The following is a 21,767-nucleotide window of genomic DNA, read 5'->3' on the forward strand; positions in this document are numbered from 1 at the left end:
GTCCTGGTTCAGTCCTGGTTCAGTCCTGGTTCAGTCCTGGTTTAGTCCCTGGTTCAGTCCTGGTTCAGTCCTGGTTTAGTCCTGGTTTAGTCCTGGTTTAGTCCTGGTTCAGTCCTGGTTCAGTCCTGGTTCAGTCCTGGTTTAGTCCTGGTTTAGTCCTGGTTTAGTCCTGGTTCAGTCCTGGTTCAGTCCTGGTTCAGTCCTGGTTCAGTCCTGGTTCAGTCCTGGTTCTTGTTGCTGGGTCGACCTTGGTTGAGTCATACTTTATTTATAATTCAGTTCTGGCATAATCCTGGTTTATTCCTGTTTTAGCCTTGTTTTTTTTTTTCTACCTGCTCAGTTCTGTTTAGTTCTGTTTGGTTCTGTTTAGTTCTGTTTGGTTCTGCTCAGTTCTGTTTAGTTCTGTTTAGTTCTGTTTAGTTCTGTTTGGTTCTGTTTAGTTCTGTTTGGTTCTGCTCAGTTCTGTTTAGTTCTGTTTAGTTCTGTTTAGTTCTGTTTGGTTCTGTTTAGTTCTGTTTGGTTCTGTTTGGTTCTGTTTGGTTCTGTTTAGTTCTGCTCAGTTCTGTTTGGTTCTGTTTGGTTCTGTTTAGTTCTGTTTAGTTCTGTTTAGTTCTGTTTAGTTCTGTTTGGTTCTGTTTAGTCCTGTTTGGTTCTGTTTAGTTCTGTTTAGTTCTGTTTAGTTCTGTTTGGTTCTGTTTGGTTCTGTTTGGTTCTGCTCAGTTCTGTTTATAGTTTTACTTAAAGGAGTGCTCCTCTGCTCGTTTCCATGGAGATGACTTTGCTTTTCTCTGAAATGTTTCTAAGTAAAACATTTCTAACCTTTGTTTTTATTCCTCAAAATGACCTTTAAACATGCACCTTTTACTGTGAGCAGGGTCTCCACTCCACTGATCTGACATGTAACTTGACCTGGTGCTGTTAGGTCTGTTTGTTTCAGATCCTTTTGTTTAAATTTGTTTTCGATCCTTTTCTCTTCAGTTTTCTCTTTTTAATTTGCTTCTATCTGTTCTTCCGGTTTGTTTTATGTGAAAAACAAGACGTGTTTATTGCAGCAGTGGGATTAGAAAATGAAAATGTGAAAGAGAGAAAATGACACTCGTCGTGGAGCAGAACGCCGCAGAGCGTTTGTGCCTCGCCGCAGAGCGTTTGTGCCTCGCCGCAGAGCGTTTGTGCCTCGCCGCCGCTGCACTTTGCTCTAATTATGATTTTGTTTTGTTTAATCTCTTTTGATTTTCGTGTTGCTCTGTTTCAAATGTCCTTGGCAACAGCACAGGCGTCCGGCTGCTCAAAACACACCAGGATCACAATTTCACACTTGACCATGTCCGTGCGAGAGAGAGACGAGACAAACGGCGTCCGAGGCAGCGGCGTCCGAGCGGCTCATAAAGTCCAGATAGAACAAGGTCAGAGAGATTAATATAAAATCATTAACAAGGTAGAAACAAGGGCAGAGAGAGGGAGAGGAGGGAGGGGCGCCGGAGCGGCCGAGTCAAAGGAGAGGGGGCGGGGCTTATGAGGAAGCATCGGCCTATCAGGAGCCAGGGGGCGTGGCTTAGAGATAAGGAAGCAGAGAGCTGAGCAGTGCAGCTCTGACATCGCAGGAGCAGAACATGTGAAGAGGAGGATGCACTGAGCCACAGGGATGAAGAGGCACAGGGCGAGATCTGAGCTTTTATCTGTTTGTAGATTCTGTCGTGTCAGACGCAGCTTTAACCGCCACATCGACCTGAGACGGCGGCGACGCAGATAGTTCACCTTGAGACGCAGCTGCACCACTTGGACTTTGGGATTACAACAAAGAAGAGAAGACATTTGTAACAGGACGTGAGAGGGTGGACGCCGTTCATGGGACAGGGCCGGACACAGGACTAACGTGTGGACGCCGTTCATGGGACAGGGCCGGACACAGGACTAACGTGTGGACGCCGTTCATGGGACAGGGCCGGACACAGGACTAACGTGTGGACGCCGTTCATGGGACAGGCTCAGACACAGGACTAACGCGTGGACGCCGTTCATGGGACAGGGCCGGACACAGGACTAACGTGTGGACGGCGTTCATGGGACAGGGCCGGACACAGGGCTGGACGGCGTAACGTGTGACCCCCTGACCACAGATTTCAGGCTGTGGTGAATCCGACTCAAGCTGGAACCGAGCAAAGCAAACCCGGGTACGAGACAGGTGCCCGGGGTCAGTCCCGGCAGCAGCGGTCGTAGCGGCGGCGGCGGCGTCTGCCCCAAACTGTCCCCCACCGAGGAGACGCCCGCCCCCCCCGTCCCCCCCGTCCCCCCCATCCCGGACCAGAAGGATCCCAGGACCATGTCTCAGGCCGGGAGGAGGTTCCACAACAAAAAGGCCGGGATCCGAGCGGCGGTGATCCTGATCGGACTCCTGCACAAGTCGAGGAAAGCCAAAGAGAAGGAGCGAGAGCGAGAGGAGAGCGAAGGGTGGGTAGAGTGAGTGTGTGCATGAGGGTCTATGGCCCATCTGTGTGCGCGTGGACTTTATCTGCGTCTTATTGGTTATTTGAGCCGACAGACCGTGGTGACTTTGAGTTTGGGCTTTTTGAGTTTGTCAGTGGAGAACAGACGTTTAGAGGCAACATTAAAGCTTCACTGCGTAACTTTTCTGTTCCAGTTTATTTGCCATTGGCTGTAGAAAAAGGTGCAGGAGTCCACGTGTATGACATTAAACTTCTTTGTCATCATGGAGACAAGCAGGGGGCGCCACCACACCAACTTACAAGTCAGATCTGTGGAGAGGCGCACAAGAAAGCAATGCAGTGTTTTCAAGGTGTTTTTGACCAATAAAACGACTATATTTGAATAAACCTCAAATAGATAGAAGTTTAATTCAAATCTGTGGAACATTCAAGGCAAAGCAATAACATCTCCATGGAAACAAGCAGCAGAAAGTTACATGATGTACCTTTAAAGGCAAGTCTGTCAAACTTCAGTTGTTTGTCAAACGTTTGCTGAGTTTATTACCAGCTTCAAAGGCAAATTACACATTTAATATTCTGTATAATTGTGTGATATAATTTAAAGAGGATGTTAAGTGTTTCTCTCGTTTCTCTTTGGTACAAAATGTTCAAAGAGTTTCTCATCTCTGATCCTCCTCAAACTGATTTTATTACAGAAAAATATTTAGTAAAGAGAGTTTTAATAAACAGCTGCAGCGAAGAAGAGAAAATCTGAAGAAAACCTGCAGTTTGACCCTCAGTTCTGCCATTGTGTCCTTTGGCAAGTCACTCACCTTGACCTCTGTTTATGTTTAGAGCAGAAAGGCAGAGCAGGTCAGACTTTTATTTGAATTCACTTCACTGAACTGAGAATTTGAGTTTTATAACCAGCCCTGTTCACCTCTGTGCATTTTAAATACTCATAAATATTCATGCTACACCTGTCACACACCTGTCACACACCTGTCACACACCTGTCACACACCTGACACACACCTGACACACACCTGTCACACACCTGTCACACACCTGTCACACACCTGACACACACCTGACACACACCTGTCACACACCTGTCACACACCTGACACACACCTGACACACACCTGTCACACACCTGTCACACGCCTGTCATACACCTCTGTGCATTTTAAATACTCTTAATCTTTGACTTTATCCAAATGTGACTGGATTATTCATGCTACACCTGACACACACCTGACACACACCTGTCACACACCTGTCACACACCTGACACACACCTGACACACACCTGACACACACCTGACACACACCTGTCACACACCTGTCACACACCTGACACACACCTGTCACACACCTGTCACACACCTGACACACACCTGTCACACGCCTGTCATACGTGTGTTGTGTGTGTATGTGTGTTGTGTGTATATATGTGTGTTGTGTGTATATATATGTGTTGTGTGTATATATATGTGTTGTGTGTATATATGTGTGTTGTGTGTATGTGTGTTGTGTGTGTATGTGTGTTGTGTGTATATATATGTGTTGTGTGTGTATATATGTGTTGTGTGTATATATGTGTGTTGTGTGTATGTGTGTTGTGTATATATATGTGTTGTGTGTATATATGTGTTGTGTGTATATATGTGTGTTGTGTGTATGTGTGTTGTGTGTGTGTGTTGTGTATATATGTGTGTTGTGTGTGTATATGTGTTGTGTGTATATATGTGTGTTGTGTGTGTATATATATGTGTGTTGTGTGTATATATGTGTGTGTGTATATATGTGTGTGTGTATATATGTGTTGTGTGTATATATATGTGTTGTGTGTGTATATATGTGTGTTGTGTATGTGTGTTGTGTGTATATATATGTGTGTGTTGTGTATGCGTGTTGTGTGTGTATTTGTGTTGTGTGTGTATGTGTGCGTTGTGTGTGTATATATTTGTGTGTTGTGTATGTGTATGTGTGTTGTGTGTGTATGTGTGTGTTGTGTGTGTATGTGTTGTGTGTGTACATGTGTTGTGTATATATTTGTGTGTTGTGTGTATGTGTGTTGTGTGTGTATGTGTGTTGTGTGTATATATATGTGTTCTGTGTGTATGTGTGTGTTGTGTGTATATATATGTGTTGTGTGTGTATATGTGTGTTGTGTGTGTGTATGTGTGTTGTGTGTGGATATGTGTGTTGTGTGTATATATGTGTGTTGTGTGTGTATGTGTGTTGTGTGTGTATATGTGTGTTGTGTATATATATGTGTGTTGTGTGTGTACATGTGTTGTGTATATATTTGTGTGTTGTGTGTATGTGTGTTGTGTGTGTATGTGTGTTGTGTGTATATATATGTGTTCTGTGTGTGTGTGTGTTGTGTATTTGTGTTGTGTGTATATATATGTGTTGTGTGTGTATATGTGTGTTGTGTATGTGTGTATGTGTGTATGTGTGTTGTGTGTGTATATATGTGTTGTATGTGTGTGTTGTGTGTGTATATGTGTGTTGTGTGTGTGTATGTGTGTTGTGTGTGTGTGTTGTGTGTATACATATGTGTTGTATGTGTGTTGTGTGTGTGTTGTGTGTATGTGTGTTGTGTGTGTGTGTGTGTTGTATGTGTGTTGTGTGTATGTGTGTTGTGTGTGTATATATGTGTTGTATGTGTGTGTTGTGTGTGTATATGTGTGTTGTGTGTGTGTATGTGTGTTGTGTGTGTGTGTTGTGTGTATACATATGTGTTGTATGTGTGTTGTGTGTGTGTGTGTTGTATGTGTGTTGTGTGTATGTGTGTGTTGTGTGTATCTGGGTCAGTCTAAGTGACAAATGGAGTCTCTGAGGAGCAGACGACTCTGAGACCAAACCCGAGAATGTGGAAGAAACTCGGCTCTTTTGTACCGACGTGACTCAATGAACCGGGTTTATTCCGGGTTTATTCCGGGTTTATTCCGGGTTTAGTCCGGGTTTAGTCCGGGTTTAGTCCGGGTTTAGTCCGGGTTTATTCGGGGTTTAGTCCGGGTTTAGTCCGGGTTTATTCGGGGTTTAGTCCGGGTTTAGTCCGGGTTTAGTCCGGGTTTATTCGGGGTTTATTCGGGGTTTAGTCCGGGTTTATTCCGGGTTTGACGTGGTGCGTAACTTTCCAAACATTATATAAACATTTGAGTTTAAACGTGTCACACTGTTCTATGTTAAAAAAGCTCCAGTGTTTTTCTTTGTTTTTTTAAGTCGGTCAATTCTCATTTTCTCTCGTCCTTCGCGTCTTTGGTTTTTCTTTGATTTTGGCAGCAGCTCAGAGGGATTTTCCTTAAAAGTATTTTGTGTCAGATCGTCTTTGTGCTAAAGCGTCTTTGAGACGTGTCAATAAGACGTGTGGGAAAAATCGACCTGGAACAAACGGGACTGAGCGGCTTTGGACTAAAGGAAAAGTGGAAGAACAGAGTTCACAAACGAGCTAATAAAAGAGAAAATCTGATCTAAATATTAAATCTTTTGAATCGGTAAAAGTGAAGAGAAAATCCTGTGACTGTGACCCATAAATAAAAGTGCCACATGTTTACAGCTCAGTTAAAAGGTGCATTATGGAACATTTCGTCTCCATGGAGATATGAATGCTTTACCTGTAGTCGTTAAAGTTCATCTACCTCACGTTTCTTTCTCTATGGCTGTTTTTATGCAGGGTGCCTCTCCACAGATCTGACCTGTAGCATGTGTCCATAGCGATGTGTACGTTTAATGCCACACTGCTGAATATTCCAGACAAAGTAATGAGATCTGAGTTACTTTGGCGTAAAACACAGAGAGCTGGTGGTTCTATCCTCGCCCTCGTGTTCACTATTGTCGTGTCTCTGAGCAAGACACTTCTAAAGTGAGAGGTTGTGACAGGGCATCTGGCTTATATTTTGATATGTGGTTGTGTTTGCAGTTATAGTGTGTTCTTGTGTTTGCACATGTGTGTACACATGTGTACACGTGTGTACACAAGTGTTTCTCTGAAGTATTTAGTACTATAGTATTTAAACTAAACCTTTACATTTCACTTTACACATTAATCCATGTTTTATTTCCACTCTTCCCTCGTGATCACATGATCTATACTGATAAATAATGATATATAAATATATCTAATGGTATATAAATGTATCTAATGGTATATACTGATCTATAAATATATATACTGATCCATACTGATCCATACTGTTCCATTCTGATCCATTCTGTTCCATACTGTTCCATACTGATCCATACTGTTCCATTCTGGTCCATACTGGTCCATACTGATCCATACTGATCCATACTGTTCCATACTGATCCATACTGTTCCATACTGTTCCATACTGATCCATTCTGGTCCATTCTGGTCCATACTGTTCCATTCTGTTCCATACTGGTCCATACTGATCCATACTGATCCATACTGTTCCATACTGTTCCATACTGATCCATTCTGGTCCATACTGGTCCATACTGTTCCATACTGATCCATACTGATCCATACTGATCCATACTGTTCCATACTGTTCCATACTGATCCATTCTGGTCCATACTGGTCCATACTGTTCCATACTGTTCCATACTGATCCATATTGATCCATACTGTTCCATACCGTTCCATACTGTTCCATACTGATCCATACTGATCCATACTGTTCCATACCGTTCCATACTGATCCATACTGTTCCATACTGATCCATTCTGGTCCATACTGGTCCATACTGTTCCATACTGATCCATACTGTTCCATACTGATCCATACTGATCCATACTGTTCCATACTGATCCATACTGATCCATACTGTTCCATACCGTTCCATACTGTTCCATACTGATCCATACTGTTCCATACTGATCCATACTGATCCATACTGTTCCATACCGTTCCATACTGTTCCATACTGATCCATACTGATCCATACTGTTCCATACTGATCCATACTGATCCATACTGTTCCATACTGATCCATACTGATCCATACTGTTCCATACCGTTCCATACTGTTCCATACTGATCCATACTGATCCATACTGTTCCATACTGATCCATACTGATCCATACTGTTCCATACCGTTCCATACCGTTCCATACTGATCCATACTGATCCATACTGTTCCATACCGTTCCATACTGTTCCATACTGATCCATACTGTTCCATACTGTTCCATACTGATCCATACTGATCCATACTGATCCATACTGTTCCATACTGTTCCATACTGATCCATTCTGGTCCATACTGGTCCATACTGTTCCATACTGATCCATACTGTTCCATACCGTTCCATACTGTTCCATACTGATCCATTCTGTTCCATACTGTTCCATACTGATCCATTCTGGTCCATTCTGGTCCATACTGTTCCATTCTGGTCCATACTGATCCATACTGATCCATTCTGTTCCATACTGTTCCATACTGATCCATACTGTTCCACACAAAGGCGTCCGTCCGGGCGCCGTGCCGAGCGGCAGATGGTCGACGGCTCTGAACTAATGACCTGGACTAAAATAGAGTGGAGCCGGTGGACTGTGCGGCGCTGTCAGTGTGAACTTTATGTGTGTGTCGACATCATCTGTTGCTTTAAAGGTGCACTGTGTAACTTTTCTGCTGGCGTCTCCATGGAGAATGTGCCTCGAGTGTCTCTGTTTCCATGAAGACAAACAGGTGGCGCTGTGGGGTCAGAGGTCAAATCTGTGTTATCCTTGGTATGTTTTTGAGCAGTGACTGTAGTAAAACTCCACAGATACAGTGAATGCCACACTGTGGGACATTCCAGCAGCAATAACGTCTCCATGGAGACCACAGACTGCAGAGCACGTTTAAATTAACTTTTAGTCTGGTCTTTTAATAGATTATTTTCAGACAAAGGTTCAGTTTGAGCTTTTGAAAAATATGAAATAAACTGAACCTTGGTCTGATGAAACTTCACTTTTTACTGTCGTTTTGAGTCTCTGCAGATTCCAAACATTTTTACGTTTCTTTTAAATATCAGACACTTTTCTGACGTAGATTAAGTCAAACTAAACGTCTCTGATTGTGCGTTCTACTGCTCCTTTTGTGTATCGCTGTGTGAAGAAAACATCAGTAAAACAAAGAGTTTAGTTTGAGCAGAATCTGAGTCTGAAACAAACATTTAATTTGATTCATGTCAAGTAACAAATTCACCCAAAAGACGACAAACTGGACAGAAGGGTTTGTGTGGACCCCAGAGTGGAACTCCCCAGAGTGGAACTCCCCAGAGTGGAACTCCCCGGAGTGGAACTCCCCAGAGTGGAACTCCCCGGAGTGGAACTCCCCGGAGTGGAACTCCCCAGAGTGGAACTCCCCGGAGTGGAACTCCACAGAGTGGAACTCCACAGAGTGGAACTCCACAGAGTGGAACTCCACAGAGTGGAACTCCACAGAGTGGAACTCCACAGAGTGGAACTCCACAGAGTGGAACTCCACAACCTCCTTTCTGAGAAACAGTGATCCTCCCCCCTGTGTCCCTCTGTCCCTCTGCTCCTCTGTCCTCTCTATCCCCTCTGTCCCTCTGCTCCTCTGCTCCTCTGCTCCTCTGCTCCTCTGTCCTCTCTATCCCCTCTGTCCCTCTGCTCCTCTGCCCCTCTGTCCCTCTGTCCCTCTGTCCCCTCCACATGTGCTGTATTCTCATGTAATCTTTAAAGTGGAGCTTTACTCAGGTCCTTCAGGTCCTTCACTCTGTGTTTATTTTACATTAATGCACAGTCAGGTCGTCATGTGCTTCAGGTCAGAGTCTGTCCAGTGAAGAGCTGTGGTCAGAGTACTCACTGCAGTAAAAGTACTCACATTAAACGTGTATCTTGAAGTAGAAATATTGAAGTAAAGTATAAAAATCACATGATCAAATACATGAAGAGCACATGTTTCAGTGAATGTTAAAGCCCCAACTGGAACTTTTAGCAAAACAGAGCTGGAATAAAAGCTCTTACTCACTTGGTGGAGTTTCCTTCGGCTGTAATATTCCACAGTATGGCATTAAACTCATCTATCTCCATGGAAAAAGTCTTAAAGTTTGGTTTGTACTTCCTGTTTCCATTGAATCATGTGATGCACCACGTCCAGAACGTCTTGTGTCGTGGGAAAAAGTGGTTTGTGAAACTCGGGGGAGGAGCTGCATTGTCTTGATCAATACGTTTGATTCTGTCAGATATTGATCCGTCATAGATTAAAACTGCTCTAAATGTCAATACTTTACCAAGAAGTTACAGTTTTTCTGTTGTTTGCTGTTGAAAATAAGTCAATAAAGTCTGTAGTTCAGGGTAAACATAAACTGCACATTATCAGGATGTGAACCGCGCTCCGCTCTGATTGGTCCAAACGCCTCAGGTTTATTTTTAATTGTCTCGTTCTCATTTAAGCGCTCGCTGTGATGACTCTGCCTCATTTCTTCAGACGCTGCTTCAGTGTCACTGTTGTTAAGTATGACGAGTTGTAAAATGTGTTGTAAACCTGAAAATGTCTCAGTTTCAAGGTGCACTGTGTAACTTTTCTGATGTCTGCTCGTCTCCATGGAGATAGCAAACAACAAGGTTAAATCTGTCAACTGGACAAATCGTTGTAGGAGTGAAGACGTTTCTCTGCTCATCCAAGTCTCTTCTTCAGGTCTGGTCAGATGCTGCTGGACACTGTCTTAAATCTGTCTGAGGGGAGGGGCTAACCACACTGAAACTGAACATCTAATGTCTCCAGTTTCAGCTGAAACGACCCTGTTCAGCCTTAACGACGCTGATATTGTTCTCATTGTTCTGGGTCTGAGGATGGAGTTGTAGATGGACAGATTATGTCTCAGGCCCCATTTCTGTTTAAGGAAGGATTGTCTTTTCGAACAAAAACAGCTTCTTTAACTCCTCTCTCAAACCATTTCTTTTCTCTGGCTCAGATCTGAACTTCACTCTCTTCAAAGGAGGTGGTCAGTGTCTTTAAGATGGAGATGCACGGCGGACTGGGGTCCAGAGGTGTTGGTCCATCCTCTTATGGAGTGTGTTTAGTTTCTCCAGTGTGACGCTCACTCTTCACTGAATGGAGTAGACACTTTGTTTATGGCTCGGGGTTTTGTCCTTAGGGTGAACCAATTTTTGCAAAAGTGTTTGTGGGTTTGAAGAAGACGGGAATCTCATACTGAAGATTCTCTGAAGTCTTTCAGGCGTTTAATGGAGATGTTATGGAGATGTTATTTGCTTTGACTTTCCTCAGCTTGATCTTTAATTACAGGAATTTTTATGGCTCAAAAATAACTTGAGAAATAGAAGAGAGAAAAATGTTTTGCTAAATAGCATTTCCTTTGTCAAACAGGTGATAAATCCTCGATCAGAAAAGTTACACAGTGTCTTTTTAATGTAGTGAGTTAAAATCCAAGACCTCAGGTCCTAACCTATCCTGATCCTGTAACACAGGCGTAACACAGGTGTAACACATGTGTAACTCAGGTGTAACGTGGGCATGTTATGCACAGCATGACTGGCAAATGAATGTATTAATTTGAGTTTTGAGCTGAAGGATTTGGGAGAAATATTTAACTGTGTTTTTCTTGATTTTTGTGATTGTGAAGATTTGCAGTTTTTTTTTTATAGAATTCAGTTCAAAGTTCACATTTTAAACACGTCCTTAAGAATTTACAAAAAGTCAAAAATATGAACAAACACAAGATTCACACTTTTGTCATTTGTTGTGTCTCTTCAGATTCTGATGAATCTAACGTCGTATTTCACAGTGAAGCCGACGTTTGGCAGTTCGATCTTAATTTGGCTAAAGTTTACCTCTGGACTGGATTTACTCTCACAAATTAAACTTCCAGACTCAGTGGGTTTTCATCAGAGTTTTTCATCATCTCGACTGTGACTTTAAGAACTCTTATGTTGTGTATCATAAATTTCCCTTTGGAGCAAAAAGATTGATTTGATTTGAGTCTCTGGACGTCTGCAGCTCGGCCCTGAAGAGAAAACCTCATAAACTCTCCTCACTGTGGACGGGACGGTGTTTGAAGAGTCACAAAGAGAACGTCTACACAACAAAATGTCTCAAACTAAATCAGACATGTTTTAGCGCCACCACGTTCAGCTGATTCAAAGATTATGAATGAGTTTAAAGGGTTATAAACTCATAAGATTATAAATGAGCGAGCGTGTAATATTATGTAATATGATGTAAAATGTACTATAATAGAAGAGAAGGATATATGAAAAGGCCCGAGACTGAAAACTCTTTAATAAATAATTTTTAATGCCTGCAAACCAACCTGTACTATTAGCATGCTAGTTGTCATTAGCATTACAGGTAGAATAACTCCTCTCTGGCTTATAAACTCATCATGGTGAATAAATAGAATACTAGGAATGTGTGAGGATAATGAGGAATAACTTCGGACTGCTGCAAATTATTTAAAATGGACGTAAATACCATTTGGAGAGACGCAGTGTGTAAAATGTATTTGCCAAAACATTTAATTCATTGTATTTCTAAGGATCGGACGTCTCCGTCGAGCCTCCTCCGCTCGGCGCTGTTCCTGTTGCGACGGGAGACACAGATTACAGTAGCAGCTGGTCACACCTCGCACCGTCAGGACCTGTCCGTCCCCCCTCGGCCCCGACTCTGCTGCAGTGGGCAGAGGGCCAGAGGAAATGAGACGCAGGAGCACAAAGAGGCGAGAGGTGTCAGCGGGAATACAGAACGAGGAGAGTACGAGCGGTTGGATACAGAACGAGGCGAGGGACAAATACAACGAGCGCGGTTTCATACTGTCCACAAACCGTTGTAGAAGTGAAGACGTTTGTCTGCTCGTCCAAGCCGCGGACAAATGTCTTCACTTCTACAACCACATCCTTAAACGTCGTCTTTTGCTCTCTAAGGAGACTGCAGAAACGACTAAAATTGGGGTAAAAACTGTCCAACGTGTTATTAAAAACTGGAAGAAATGTGGCCAGAAAAAAAATCCTGAATAATCGTGATTGGCGACACTTAAACGTTTGTGAAATCAAATCGAAGAGGCTTGTGTTTAAAAGTGAAAGTAAGAGTGTAACTGCACTTCACTTTTAGTCCTGTATCAAAATAATACACGGTGTTAAACAGGTAATTGTGAAAAATAATAAAGAAACAACTCGATGTGGGACTCCATTTTGAGAACCATGTAGAAACAACTGCCCGACTGTTTATCTTGGTTAAACATTAAAATGAGACAAAGGGGCTAAACGGGCACAGCTCAAACTTTATGCACCACAGAACCTCCAAGAACGTGCAGAGACTCCTTAAATGGGTCACACTGTGGCAGAGTGGTTAGCTCTTCTCTCCATCCATAAACCGTCTGCGGTTGGTGTTGGTGTTTATTTATGCTGGTTTTCATGGCACTGCATTAAAACATGATTACAGTGTTAATTATAGCATCTGTGATTCTGAGCTGCAGACTGTGGGCTCAGGCGAACAATCCTCCAACAATCTGGAGTTTTCTCGTGCGTTTCTGTTTGAAAAGACGTGTAAAAGACGTGTATTTGTGAGTGATCGAGGTGAAGTGGACATAAGAAAATCTATCATTAAAATCTGGTCATTCTCATTCTGCTGTGTAAAGCAGGAGTCCACCGTTTAGCACCATGGACCAGAACAATGTAGGTTTTATTTTCATGGACCAGACTTCTACACACGGCACATAAATATGGTCAAAATAAGTTAAGTGTGTAAAAAACATAGGTTTCATTTCCTCGTTCACTTTTCCTCCTCATATTCCACAGAGCCGACTCGGCGCGTGAGACTCACCTGTAGAGACAAACTCAGATTTAAGTAGGACTCCTGGTGTCGTTAAATTTAGCTTTGTTTTTCTTGGAGGTTGTAGGCTCCTCTTCTGACTCCTCTTCTGGCTACTCTTCTGGCTCCTCTTCTGGCTCTTCTTCTGGCTCTTCTTCTGGCTCCTCTTCTGGCTCCTCTTCTGGCTCTTCTTCTGGCTCTTCTTCTGACTCCTCTTCTGGCTCCTCTTCTGGCTCTTCTTCTGGCTCCTCTTCTGGCTCTTCTTCTGGCTCTTCTTCTGGCTCCTCTTCTGGCTCTTCTTCTGGCTCCTCTTCTGGCTCCTCTTCTGGCTCCTCTTGGCCTTTTCCCCTTTGTTAAAAACCTCTCTAAAGACTTGTTTTTGTCTCATTTTGACTCTCGTGTGGCTCTTTTGTGCGTCGTGTCTGATGTGTTTTACGTGGTTTGTCGTCTTGGAGACGAGAGCAGATCCAGCGCAGATAGAATAAACTCGCCGTTAGATCAAATGGATTTATGTGGACATTTCCTCTCAGGATTTTTCGTTGTACATCTACAGACGAGTTTATTATCGAGTCATGAGGGACGGGCCAAAGTCACGTCGGAGAAGATGCGTTTGCTGATAAATGATCTTCTGTTTTTGTGCGTTGAGGACCCTGGTACAGAGAACATGCATCAGATGCATCAGTGACATTTGGTCTGATCCTGTAATTACACCGGCCCCTGAAGGTCTCGCTCTGGTAATCTTCACATTCTGTTTGAATTTGTGTCGTCGAGCGTTTGTGAGCGATCGAGTTTGACGACTGTAATAATCTCAAATGTCATGTAAACATAAAACACATTATGTGAAGCTGAGTCTGAAGCTGCTCTGGAAAAAGATTTTAATTTTGATTGTAGGATTGTGTTTTTCACATGAGATTATGTTCAGGACTGATTTTGATACTTTTACTAGTTTTAATACCACAGTAAAACAACTATTTTAGATACACACACCGTGCACGATGAAGTTTGATCGTTCAAGTAAATACAAACGATAATCGATAATATTCAAACTAATTTCTAGTTCTTTCATTTCACCGTGTGCTCAGCGTTTTGTGTGAACTTGATTCTATTTTTTTTTAACTCGACACTGAACTGTTATTGTAAAAAACATCATTTCTTTTGAGTTTCATTTACAGGAACTTGATCGTGTCTCGTTTTAATCTTCACATGAGGAAAATGTGAAGTTTCATATTTCTCGTTCTCAGTGAAATGAGATATATTTGTTCTTCTAAAAGCACTGACTCGTTTCTTTTATCATAGTGTTTTTTTATTTTGTTATTATCATTTTTATCACGTCTGTCCTTATTTGTGTTGAAGCCAGTGTGAAAAATCCTGTGATCCAAAAACATTTTCAAAAGTAGAGATTTTTAAAAGACGTTAAAAGTACCACAAAATGAATCTACATCAGTGGAAAGAAAAAACAATCAACTGTAACAGCAGTACGAGTAACTGCAGTACGTGTAACTGCAGTACGTGTAACAGAAGTACTGTAACTGCAGTACGTGTAACAGAAGTACTGTAACTGCAGTACGTGTAACTGCGGTACGTGTAACTGCGGTACGTGTAACTGCGGTACGTGTAACTGCAGTACGTGTAACTGAAGTACGTGTAACTGCAGTACGTGTGACACCAGTACGTGTGACACCAGTACGTGTAACAGCAGTACGTGTGACACCAGTACGTGTAACAGCAGTACGTGTGACACCAGTACGTGTAACAGCAGTACGTGTGACTGAAGTACGTGTGACTGAAGTACGTGTAACTTTTACTGTAACTTTTTTACGTGTTTTTTTACTTTGTTTTACTTTTTTTTTTTACTTTTTTTTACTTTGTTTTTTACTTTTTACGTGTAACTTTTTAAACTTTTTTTATCTGGACGCTCTTTGTATCTGGACGCTCTTTGTATCTGGACGCTCTTTGTATCTGGACGCTCTTTGTATCTGGACGCTCTTTGTATCTGGACGCTGTATTTTGTTGCAGGGACATTTTCTCCTAACTCCGCTTAATTCACCTTCTGTATTGTTTTGTGTAATAATCTTACTTTGATACTTAAATATGTTCAGTGCAGTCGTGTTTATTTGGATCAAACTGTTTTTCTGTTGTTTTTTTCTTTATAAATCACGCGGCGGGACAGGCCTTATCTGAGGTCTTTTCTATCTGAGGTCTTTTCTATCTGAGGTCTTTTCTATCTGAGGTCTTTTCTATCTGAGGTCTTTTCTATCTGAGGTCTTTTCTTCTTGACTCTGGTTTAATTCACCCTCTGTTCAGTTGAGTTTTTATAACGTTAAACGTGTTAAACCTGTTAAACGTGTTAAACGTGTTACACGTTGTGCGTCGCAGTGTTGTTTGTTTGGACTTGTTCTGGTGTTTGTGCAGTGAAACGGAGGAGATGGTTTTGTCTTTAACAAGTGTCCAGAGACTCGCCCGAGACGATTTACCCCGGCCCCAGAGGGACGTCAGCCGATATTTATAGTCTCCACAGGATCATTTATCCCTCTGTCTCACTCTGCCTCTCTGTCTCACTCTGCCTCACTCTGTGCCTCTCTGTCTCACTTTATCTCACTCTGTGTCTCTCTGTCTCACTCTGCCCCACTCTGTGCCTCTCTGTCTCACTTTATCTCACTCTGTGTCTCTCTGTCTCACTCTGCCTCACTCTGTGCCTCTCTGTCTCACTTTATCTCACTCTGCTTCTCTCTGTCTCACTCTGCACCTCTTTGTCTCACTTTATCTCACTCTTTCCCTCAGACTCTGTCCCTCAGACTCTGTCCCACACACTCTGTCCCACACACTCTGTCCCACACACTCTGTCCCACACACTCTGTCCCACACACACTGTCCCACACACTCTGTCCCTCACACACTGTCCCACACACTCTGTCCCACACACTCTGTCCCACACACACTGTCCCACACACACTGTCCCACACACTCTGTCCCTCACACACTGTCCCACACACTCTGTCCCTCACACACTGTCCCACACACTCTGTCCCTCACACACTGTCCCATACCTGTATGAGGCTCATACAGTGTTTAGTTTAAATGTCGTCTCGCTCCTCCATCTCGCTCCTCCGTCTCGTCTCGCTCCTCCGCCTCGCTCCTCCGCCTCGCTCCTCCGTCTCGCTCCTCCGCCTCGATCCTCCGTCTCGCTCCTCCGTCTCGTCTCGCTCCTCCGCCTCGCTCCTCCGCCTCGCTCCTCCGTCTCGCTCCTCCGCCTCGCTCCTCCGCCTCGCTCCTCCGTCTCGCTCCTCCGCCTCGCTCCTCCGCCTCGCTCCTCCGCCTCGCTCCTCCGCCTCGATCCTCCGCCTCGCTCCTCCGCCTCGATCCTCCGTCTCGCTCCTCCGCCTCGCTCCTCCGTCTCGCTCCTCCGCCTCGCTCCTCCGCCTCGCTCCTCCGCCTCGATCCTCCGTCTCGCTCCTCCGCCTCGCTCCTCCGCCTCGATCCTCCGCCTCGCTCCTCCGCCTCGCTCCTCCGCCTCGCTCCTCCGCCTCGCTCCTCCGCCTCGCTCCTCCGCCTCGCTCCTCCGCCTCGATCCTCCGCCTCGCTCCTCCGCCTCGCTCCTCCGTCTCGCTCCTCCGTCTCGCTCCTCCGTCTCGCTCCTCCGTCTCGTCTCGCTCCTCCGTCTCGCTTCTCCGTCTCGCTCCTCCGCCTCGCTCCTCCGCCTCGCTCCTCCGCCTCGCTCCTCCGCCTCGCTCCTCCGTCTCGCTCCTCCGTCTCGCTCCTCCGTCTTGCTCATTTCCTCTTGACTTTCATCTTGTCATATTTGAGTCCTGTGTTTGTGCAGATGTTGAACTAATCATTTCATTCAAATATATTTATTAATTCATGAACAGTAATGTCCTCCTGTCCACCTCCATCTGGAGTTTACAACCAGTGAGAAACACGTGCTTCAGGTGAGGACAGTACTACTACTACTACTACTACTACTGCTACTACTACTGCTCCTACCACTACTACTGCTACTACTACTACTACTACAACTACTGCTACTACTACTACTGCTACTGCTACTGCTACTATATTATATTTATATTTTATTCAGCTCTAAAATGAATCACTTTGAGGGAAAAGTCTTAAACTGCTGCAGTTCATGCTCATTACACACACACACACACACACACCCACAAACACATAAACACACAAATATATAAACACACAAACACACATAAACACACAAATATATAAACAAATAAACACACACACACATAAACACACAAATATATAAACAAATAAACACACAAATATATAAACACAAACACACACACCCATAAACACAAACACACACCCACACAAACACACAAATATATAAACTAATAAACACACAATATATAAACACACCCACAAACACATAAACACACAAACACACACACCCATAAACACACACACACGCATAAACACACAAACACACATAAACACACACACACACACGTACATCTCCGGCCTGGTCGTTATCTCGAGGCTGTGGAGGTCATTATTGCACAATCCTCCATAATTATCTGGGAGCAGACGCTGAACGTCTCGTTCTACATTTGGACTCGTGTGGAGAAAAACGTGTTTTATTTTTGACCAGCAGCTTTTACACAAATAACAACCTGTTTATAAAGTCACTGTTCTGACGGTTTTATCATCAATCTTATAGTTTACACTTTTCTGCAAATTAAAGAGAGTCTAGAGTAGTAGCAGTAGTAGTAGTATAGTAGTCCTATGGTAGTAGTAGTAGTATAGTAGTCCTATGGTAGTAGCAGTAGTAGTAGTATAGTAGTAGTACAGTGTATTGCAGTAAAAGGTGGTTTCAGTGGTGTTGTCTGGTTTCAATGGCAAAATCATTGTCCAGACGACCACAATAGAAACTATCTCTGTATTGAACCACAGCTGGAGTAATGGAGGATTAGATCGTCTCAGCGTTACACCACTCAGCGTTACACGTCTCACTGTAAGACCGTCTCAGCGTTACACGTCTCAGCCTTACACATCTCACTGTTAGATCGTCTCTGCGTTACACGACTCAGCATTACACGACTCACTGTAAGACCGTCTCAGCGTTACACGTCTCAGCGTTACACATCTCACTGTTAGATCGTCTCTGCGTTACACGACTCAGCATTACACGACTCACTGTAAGACCGTCTCAGCGTTACACGTCTCAGCGTTACACATCTCACTGTTAGATCGTCTCTGCGTTACACGACTCAGCATTACACGACTCACTGTAAGACCGTCTCAGCGTTACACGTCTCAGTGTTACACATCTCACTGTTAGATCGTCTCTGCGTTACACGACTCAGCATTACACGACTCACTGTAAGACCGTCTCAGCGTTACACGTCTCAGCGTTACACATCTCACTGTTAGATCGTCTCTGCGTTACACGACTCAGCATTACACGACTCACTGTAAGACCGTCTCAGCGTTACACGTCTCAGCGTTACACATCTCACTGTTAGATCGTCTCTGCGTTACACGACTCAGCATTACACGACTCACTGTAAGACCGTCTCAGTGTTGCACATCTCAGCGTTACACGTCTCAGTGTTAGATCGTCTCAGCGTTACACGTCTCAGTGTTAGATCGTCTCAGCGTTACACGTCTCAGTGTTAGATCGTCTCAGCGTTACACGTCTCATCGTTCATTAAACTAAACACGTGTCCTTAGAGGCATCTCCATAAACCTGACTCGTCTTTGTTCTGGAGGACGCCTGCTCGTTTCCATGGAAATGTTGCTACTTTGGCTTTAATCTTCCACAAAACGGCATAAAGTGCATCTATCTCCATGGAGAACGTTCTGAAATATGGTTTTAACTTTTTATTTCGGTGGAATCAGGCGGGTGACGTCTGTTAAGTTATAAACTGTGACAAAATATACTTTTGTAAAAATGTAATAAACCCTCGATACTGGAAATAACAGAAGTGACAGAGACAGGTGTTTTTTTTGAGGATGTTAGACGTTAGAGTGAATCAGACATCGTGAATCGTGAATCTTGAACCGTGAATCGTGAACCGTGAATCGTGCAGTTTACTCGAGTTCATTCTGTTTAAAAGACGACACAGTTTTGTTTCACAGAAGAGTCGGTCGTGGTCGTCGGGGGGAGAGGCTCCATAAACTGGTTGTCGTTGCACAGTGTTTGGCCACCTGCTCGTTTCCACGGTGATGTTGTTGCTTTTCCTGGAATGTTTCACAGATTGACTTTTCTGTGTTGCATTTATTTAATCAAGGAGAGAAAAACATGCCTCTCCACAGATCTGACCTGTAACTTGCCCTGATGGCACCACCTGGAACTTTCCACAGAAAAGCAGTTCACTTTAGACTGGATTTACACAAAAAGAACAGTTAAAAAGTCTAAATTGAACCAAGACTAAACAGGGTCAGTCTAAATCAGGACTAAACTGGGATAAACTGGACTAATCTGAGTTTGTCATATTAGTTTAAGAATGATCCAGTTTGTATTTTATTTGTGGAGGAATAACAGATTAATATTTACACGACTCAGTGATGGAGCACTTCCTGATTATTTAAAATTAGTGATTAAAACGTGACTTTGGTGAAATCCTTTTATGAGTTTCATAGTTCACAAAAACACGACTCGACTGCGGCCGATTCACTCGATCGACTTTGTCACTTTGCTCCAACAAAACAGAATCTGGAGGCTGAACTTTATTCTCCTCGGCGGCGTCGCTCCAGAAGAGTTTTATCGGCCGATGCTTTTTGTCTGTTTACTGTTGACTTCAGAACACTGGCCTTTTGCCCAGACAAGGCCCGTCGCCGCCTCGCACTCACCTGTGAGTACGTCACCTCAGAATAAATGAATGTAACTGAAGGTCAAAGAGCCGAGGCGACGCGTCGACAGACCTGGAGAATTCATTTTCAAACAGCAGGACTTTTGACACAGAATGAAAAAGGAAAAGAGTTTGGCATCTTCTCTTTTCAAAACGACTGATTGTCAATTTGCTGGAAGGATTTTGAGGTTATTTGTTTGGTTCAAAAGTTAAATTTGTTTTTAAAAATACTGAACATTTCTGTGAAGCTGAAATGTGTCGTTTGTGTCGAGTTTGCAGGTTATACATGACTTTTTTTTTACTTTAATCACATTAACTTCAGTTGAGAATTTAAGAAAATATAAACTATAAAGTGTTTTGATGTGTGTAAATGTTCAATGTTCAAAACATAAAACTTATTTGTCGTCAAACTCTGAAGTTGATGCAAAATAAAACGATGGAGGCGACTTTTGTCCAACACGTTTCACCTCTGATTTTTCTGTTTTGAAGTTACACTTCACTACATTTAAAGCTGCATTATGTAAAGTTTCTGTTGGGGGATGTACCATCTGTTTGTCTCCATGGAGATGGGATCATTTTGACTGGAATGTTCCACAGTATGGCATTAATCTAATCTTGCAGATTCAAATACAGATGTTGCCTTGCGAGGAAATGTGTTTTTTGTGCCTGTGTGATCACCTCTCCACAGATCTGACCTGTAACGTGTCTCCATGTGGACGAGCTCTGTACAGTGTCCTTCTGTCCTTCTGTCCTAAAAAAACCCTCTCAGATCATATCGTTCTTTACTGAGGCTTCACCAGATGATAAAAGACATTTATGTTTTTAAAAAGTGATTTTCAGAAGATCGAGGAGCAGCTGATGGGACTGATGTTATGGATGTTATGGATGTTATGGATGTTATGGGTGTCAGGGATGTTATTGATGTCAGGGATGTTATGGATGTTATTGATGTTACTGATGTTATGGATGTCAGGGATGTTATGGATGTTACTGAAGTTATTGATGTTATGGATGTTATGGATGTTACTGATGTTATGGATGTTATGGATGTTACTGATGTTATGGATGTTATGTATTTATGTATTTATTTATGTATGTATTTACTTAAATAAAAAATGTTGTTTTATTCAAATGAAGTGGTCGTCATGGGGACGTTTCTGTCTTATCCTGTTGAGTAAATAAGAGTGAGAGAAAAGAACAACTTAAAGGTTTATTTCAGGACAGTTTAAAGCTCATCTGCAGGAAAATGTGTTATTGTTAAAACATTTTATAAATAATACTGTTTTTATAACTCATCCAGGACCTGGTGCTTCATGGAAACTATTACTTTATCTGTAAATAAATGAAATAAAAAAATTAACAAATAAATAAATAAACAAAGATCAGTGTCGTCACAGATGGACTTTGTGTTTCCTGAAGCTCTGGTTTAATCGTGACATTTACAGTTGTTTTAAATTCAAAATACTGATAATACATCTGTCCTTTAGTCATAGTTTTTGTGGAATGTTCCACAGTGCAGCTTTAAAGGTGCACACTGCTGTGTATTAGTTAAGATGTTTTTGTTTTCTCCAGAATGTTCCACAGTGTGGCATTAATCTATTTAATCAGCTGTTTTTAAAAAAAAAAAAATCTTTAAAAACCAGTTTTTCTGTGAGGCTCCTCTGATCCTCTGAGCCACAGGTTGAAGGTGCGACTCCAGCTCCAACAGATGAACCTCACTCTGTTTTTGTTAAAGCTCCTGGAGCTGGAGGTGTTTAAGTGGAGTCAGGGTG

At 42.9% G+C, this 21,767-nt stretch overlaps 1 protein-coding gene across 5 annotated transcripts in view; it reads left to right on the plus strand.

Moving 5' to 3' along the window:
* rap1gap2a (RAP1 GTPase activating protein 2a) overlaps positions 1-21,767 on the plus strand; it is a 116,208-nt gene that overhangs the window by 48,939 nt on the left and 45,502 nt on the right. For 3 of the 5 annotated variants that reach the window (XM_033977235.2, XM_033977234.2, XM_055226131.1), the window contains exon 1: positions 1,592-2,448. The exons of 1 other annotated variant lie outside the window; for it this stretch is intronic. In XM_033977235.2, coding sequence (XP_033833126.1) covers positions 2,321-2,448 — 128 coding nt within the window. In that variant the 5' untranslated portion in view covers positions 1,592-2,320. Of the gene's footprint in view, positions 1-1,591; positions 2,449-21,767 lie in introns of those variants that run through there. One more of the 5 variants, XM_055226128.1, reaches the window with a different exon arrangement.

The sequence above is a fragment of the Periophthalmus magnuspinnatus genome, chromosome 13, assembly GCF_009829125.3.
Source record: "Periophthalmus magnuspinnatus isolate fPerMag1 chromosome 13, fPerMag1.2.pri, whole genome shotgun sequence".
Classification (NCBI taxonomy): Eukaryota; Metazoa; Chordata; class Actinopteri; order Gobiiformes; family Gobiidae; genus Periophthalmus; species Periophthalmus magnuspinnatus.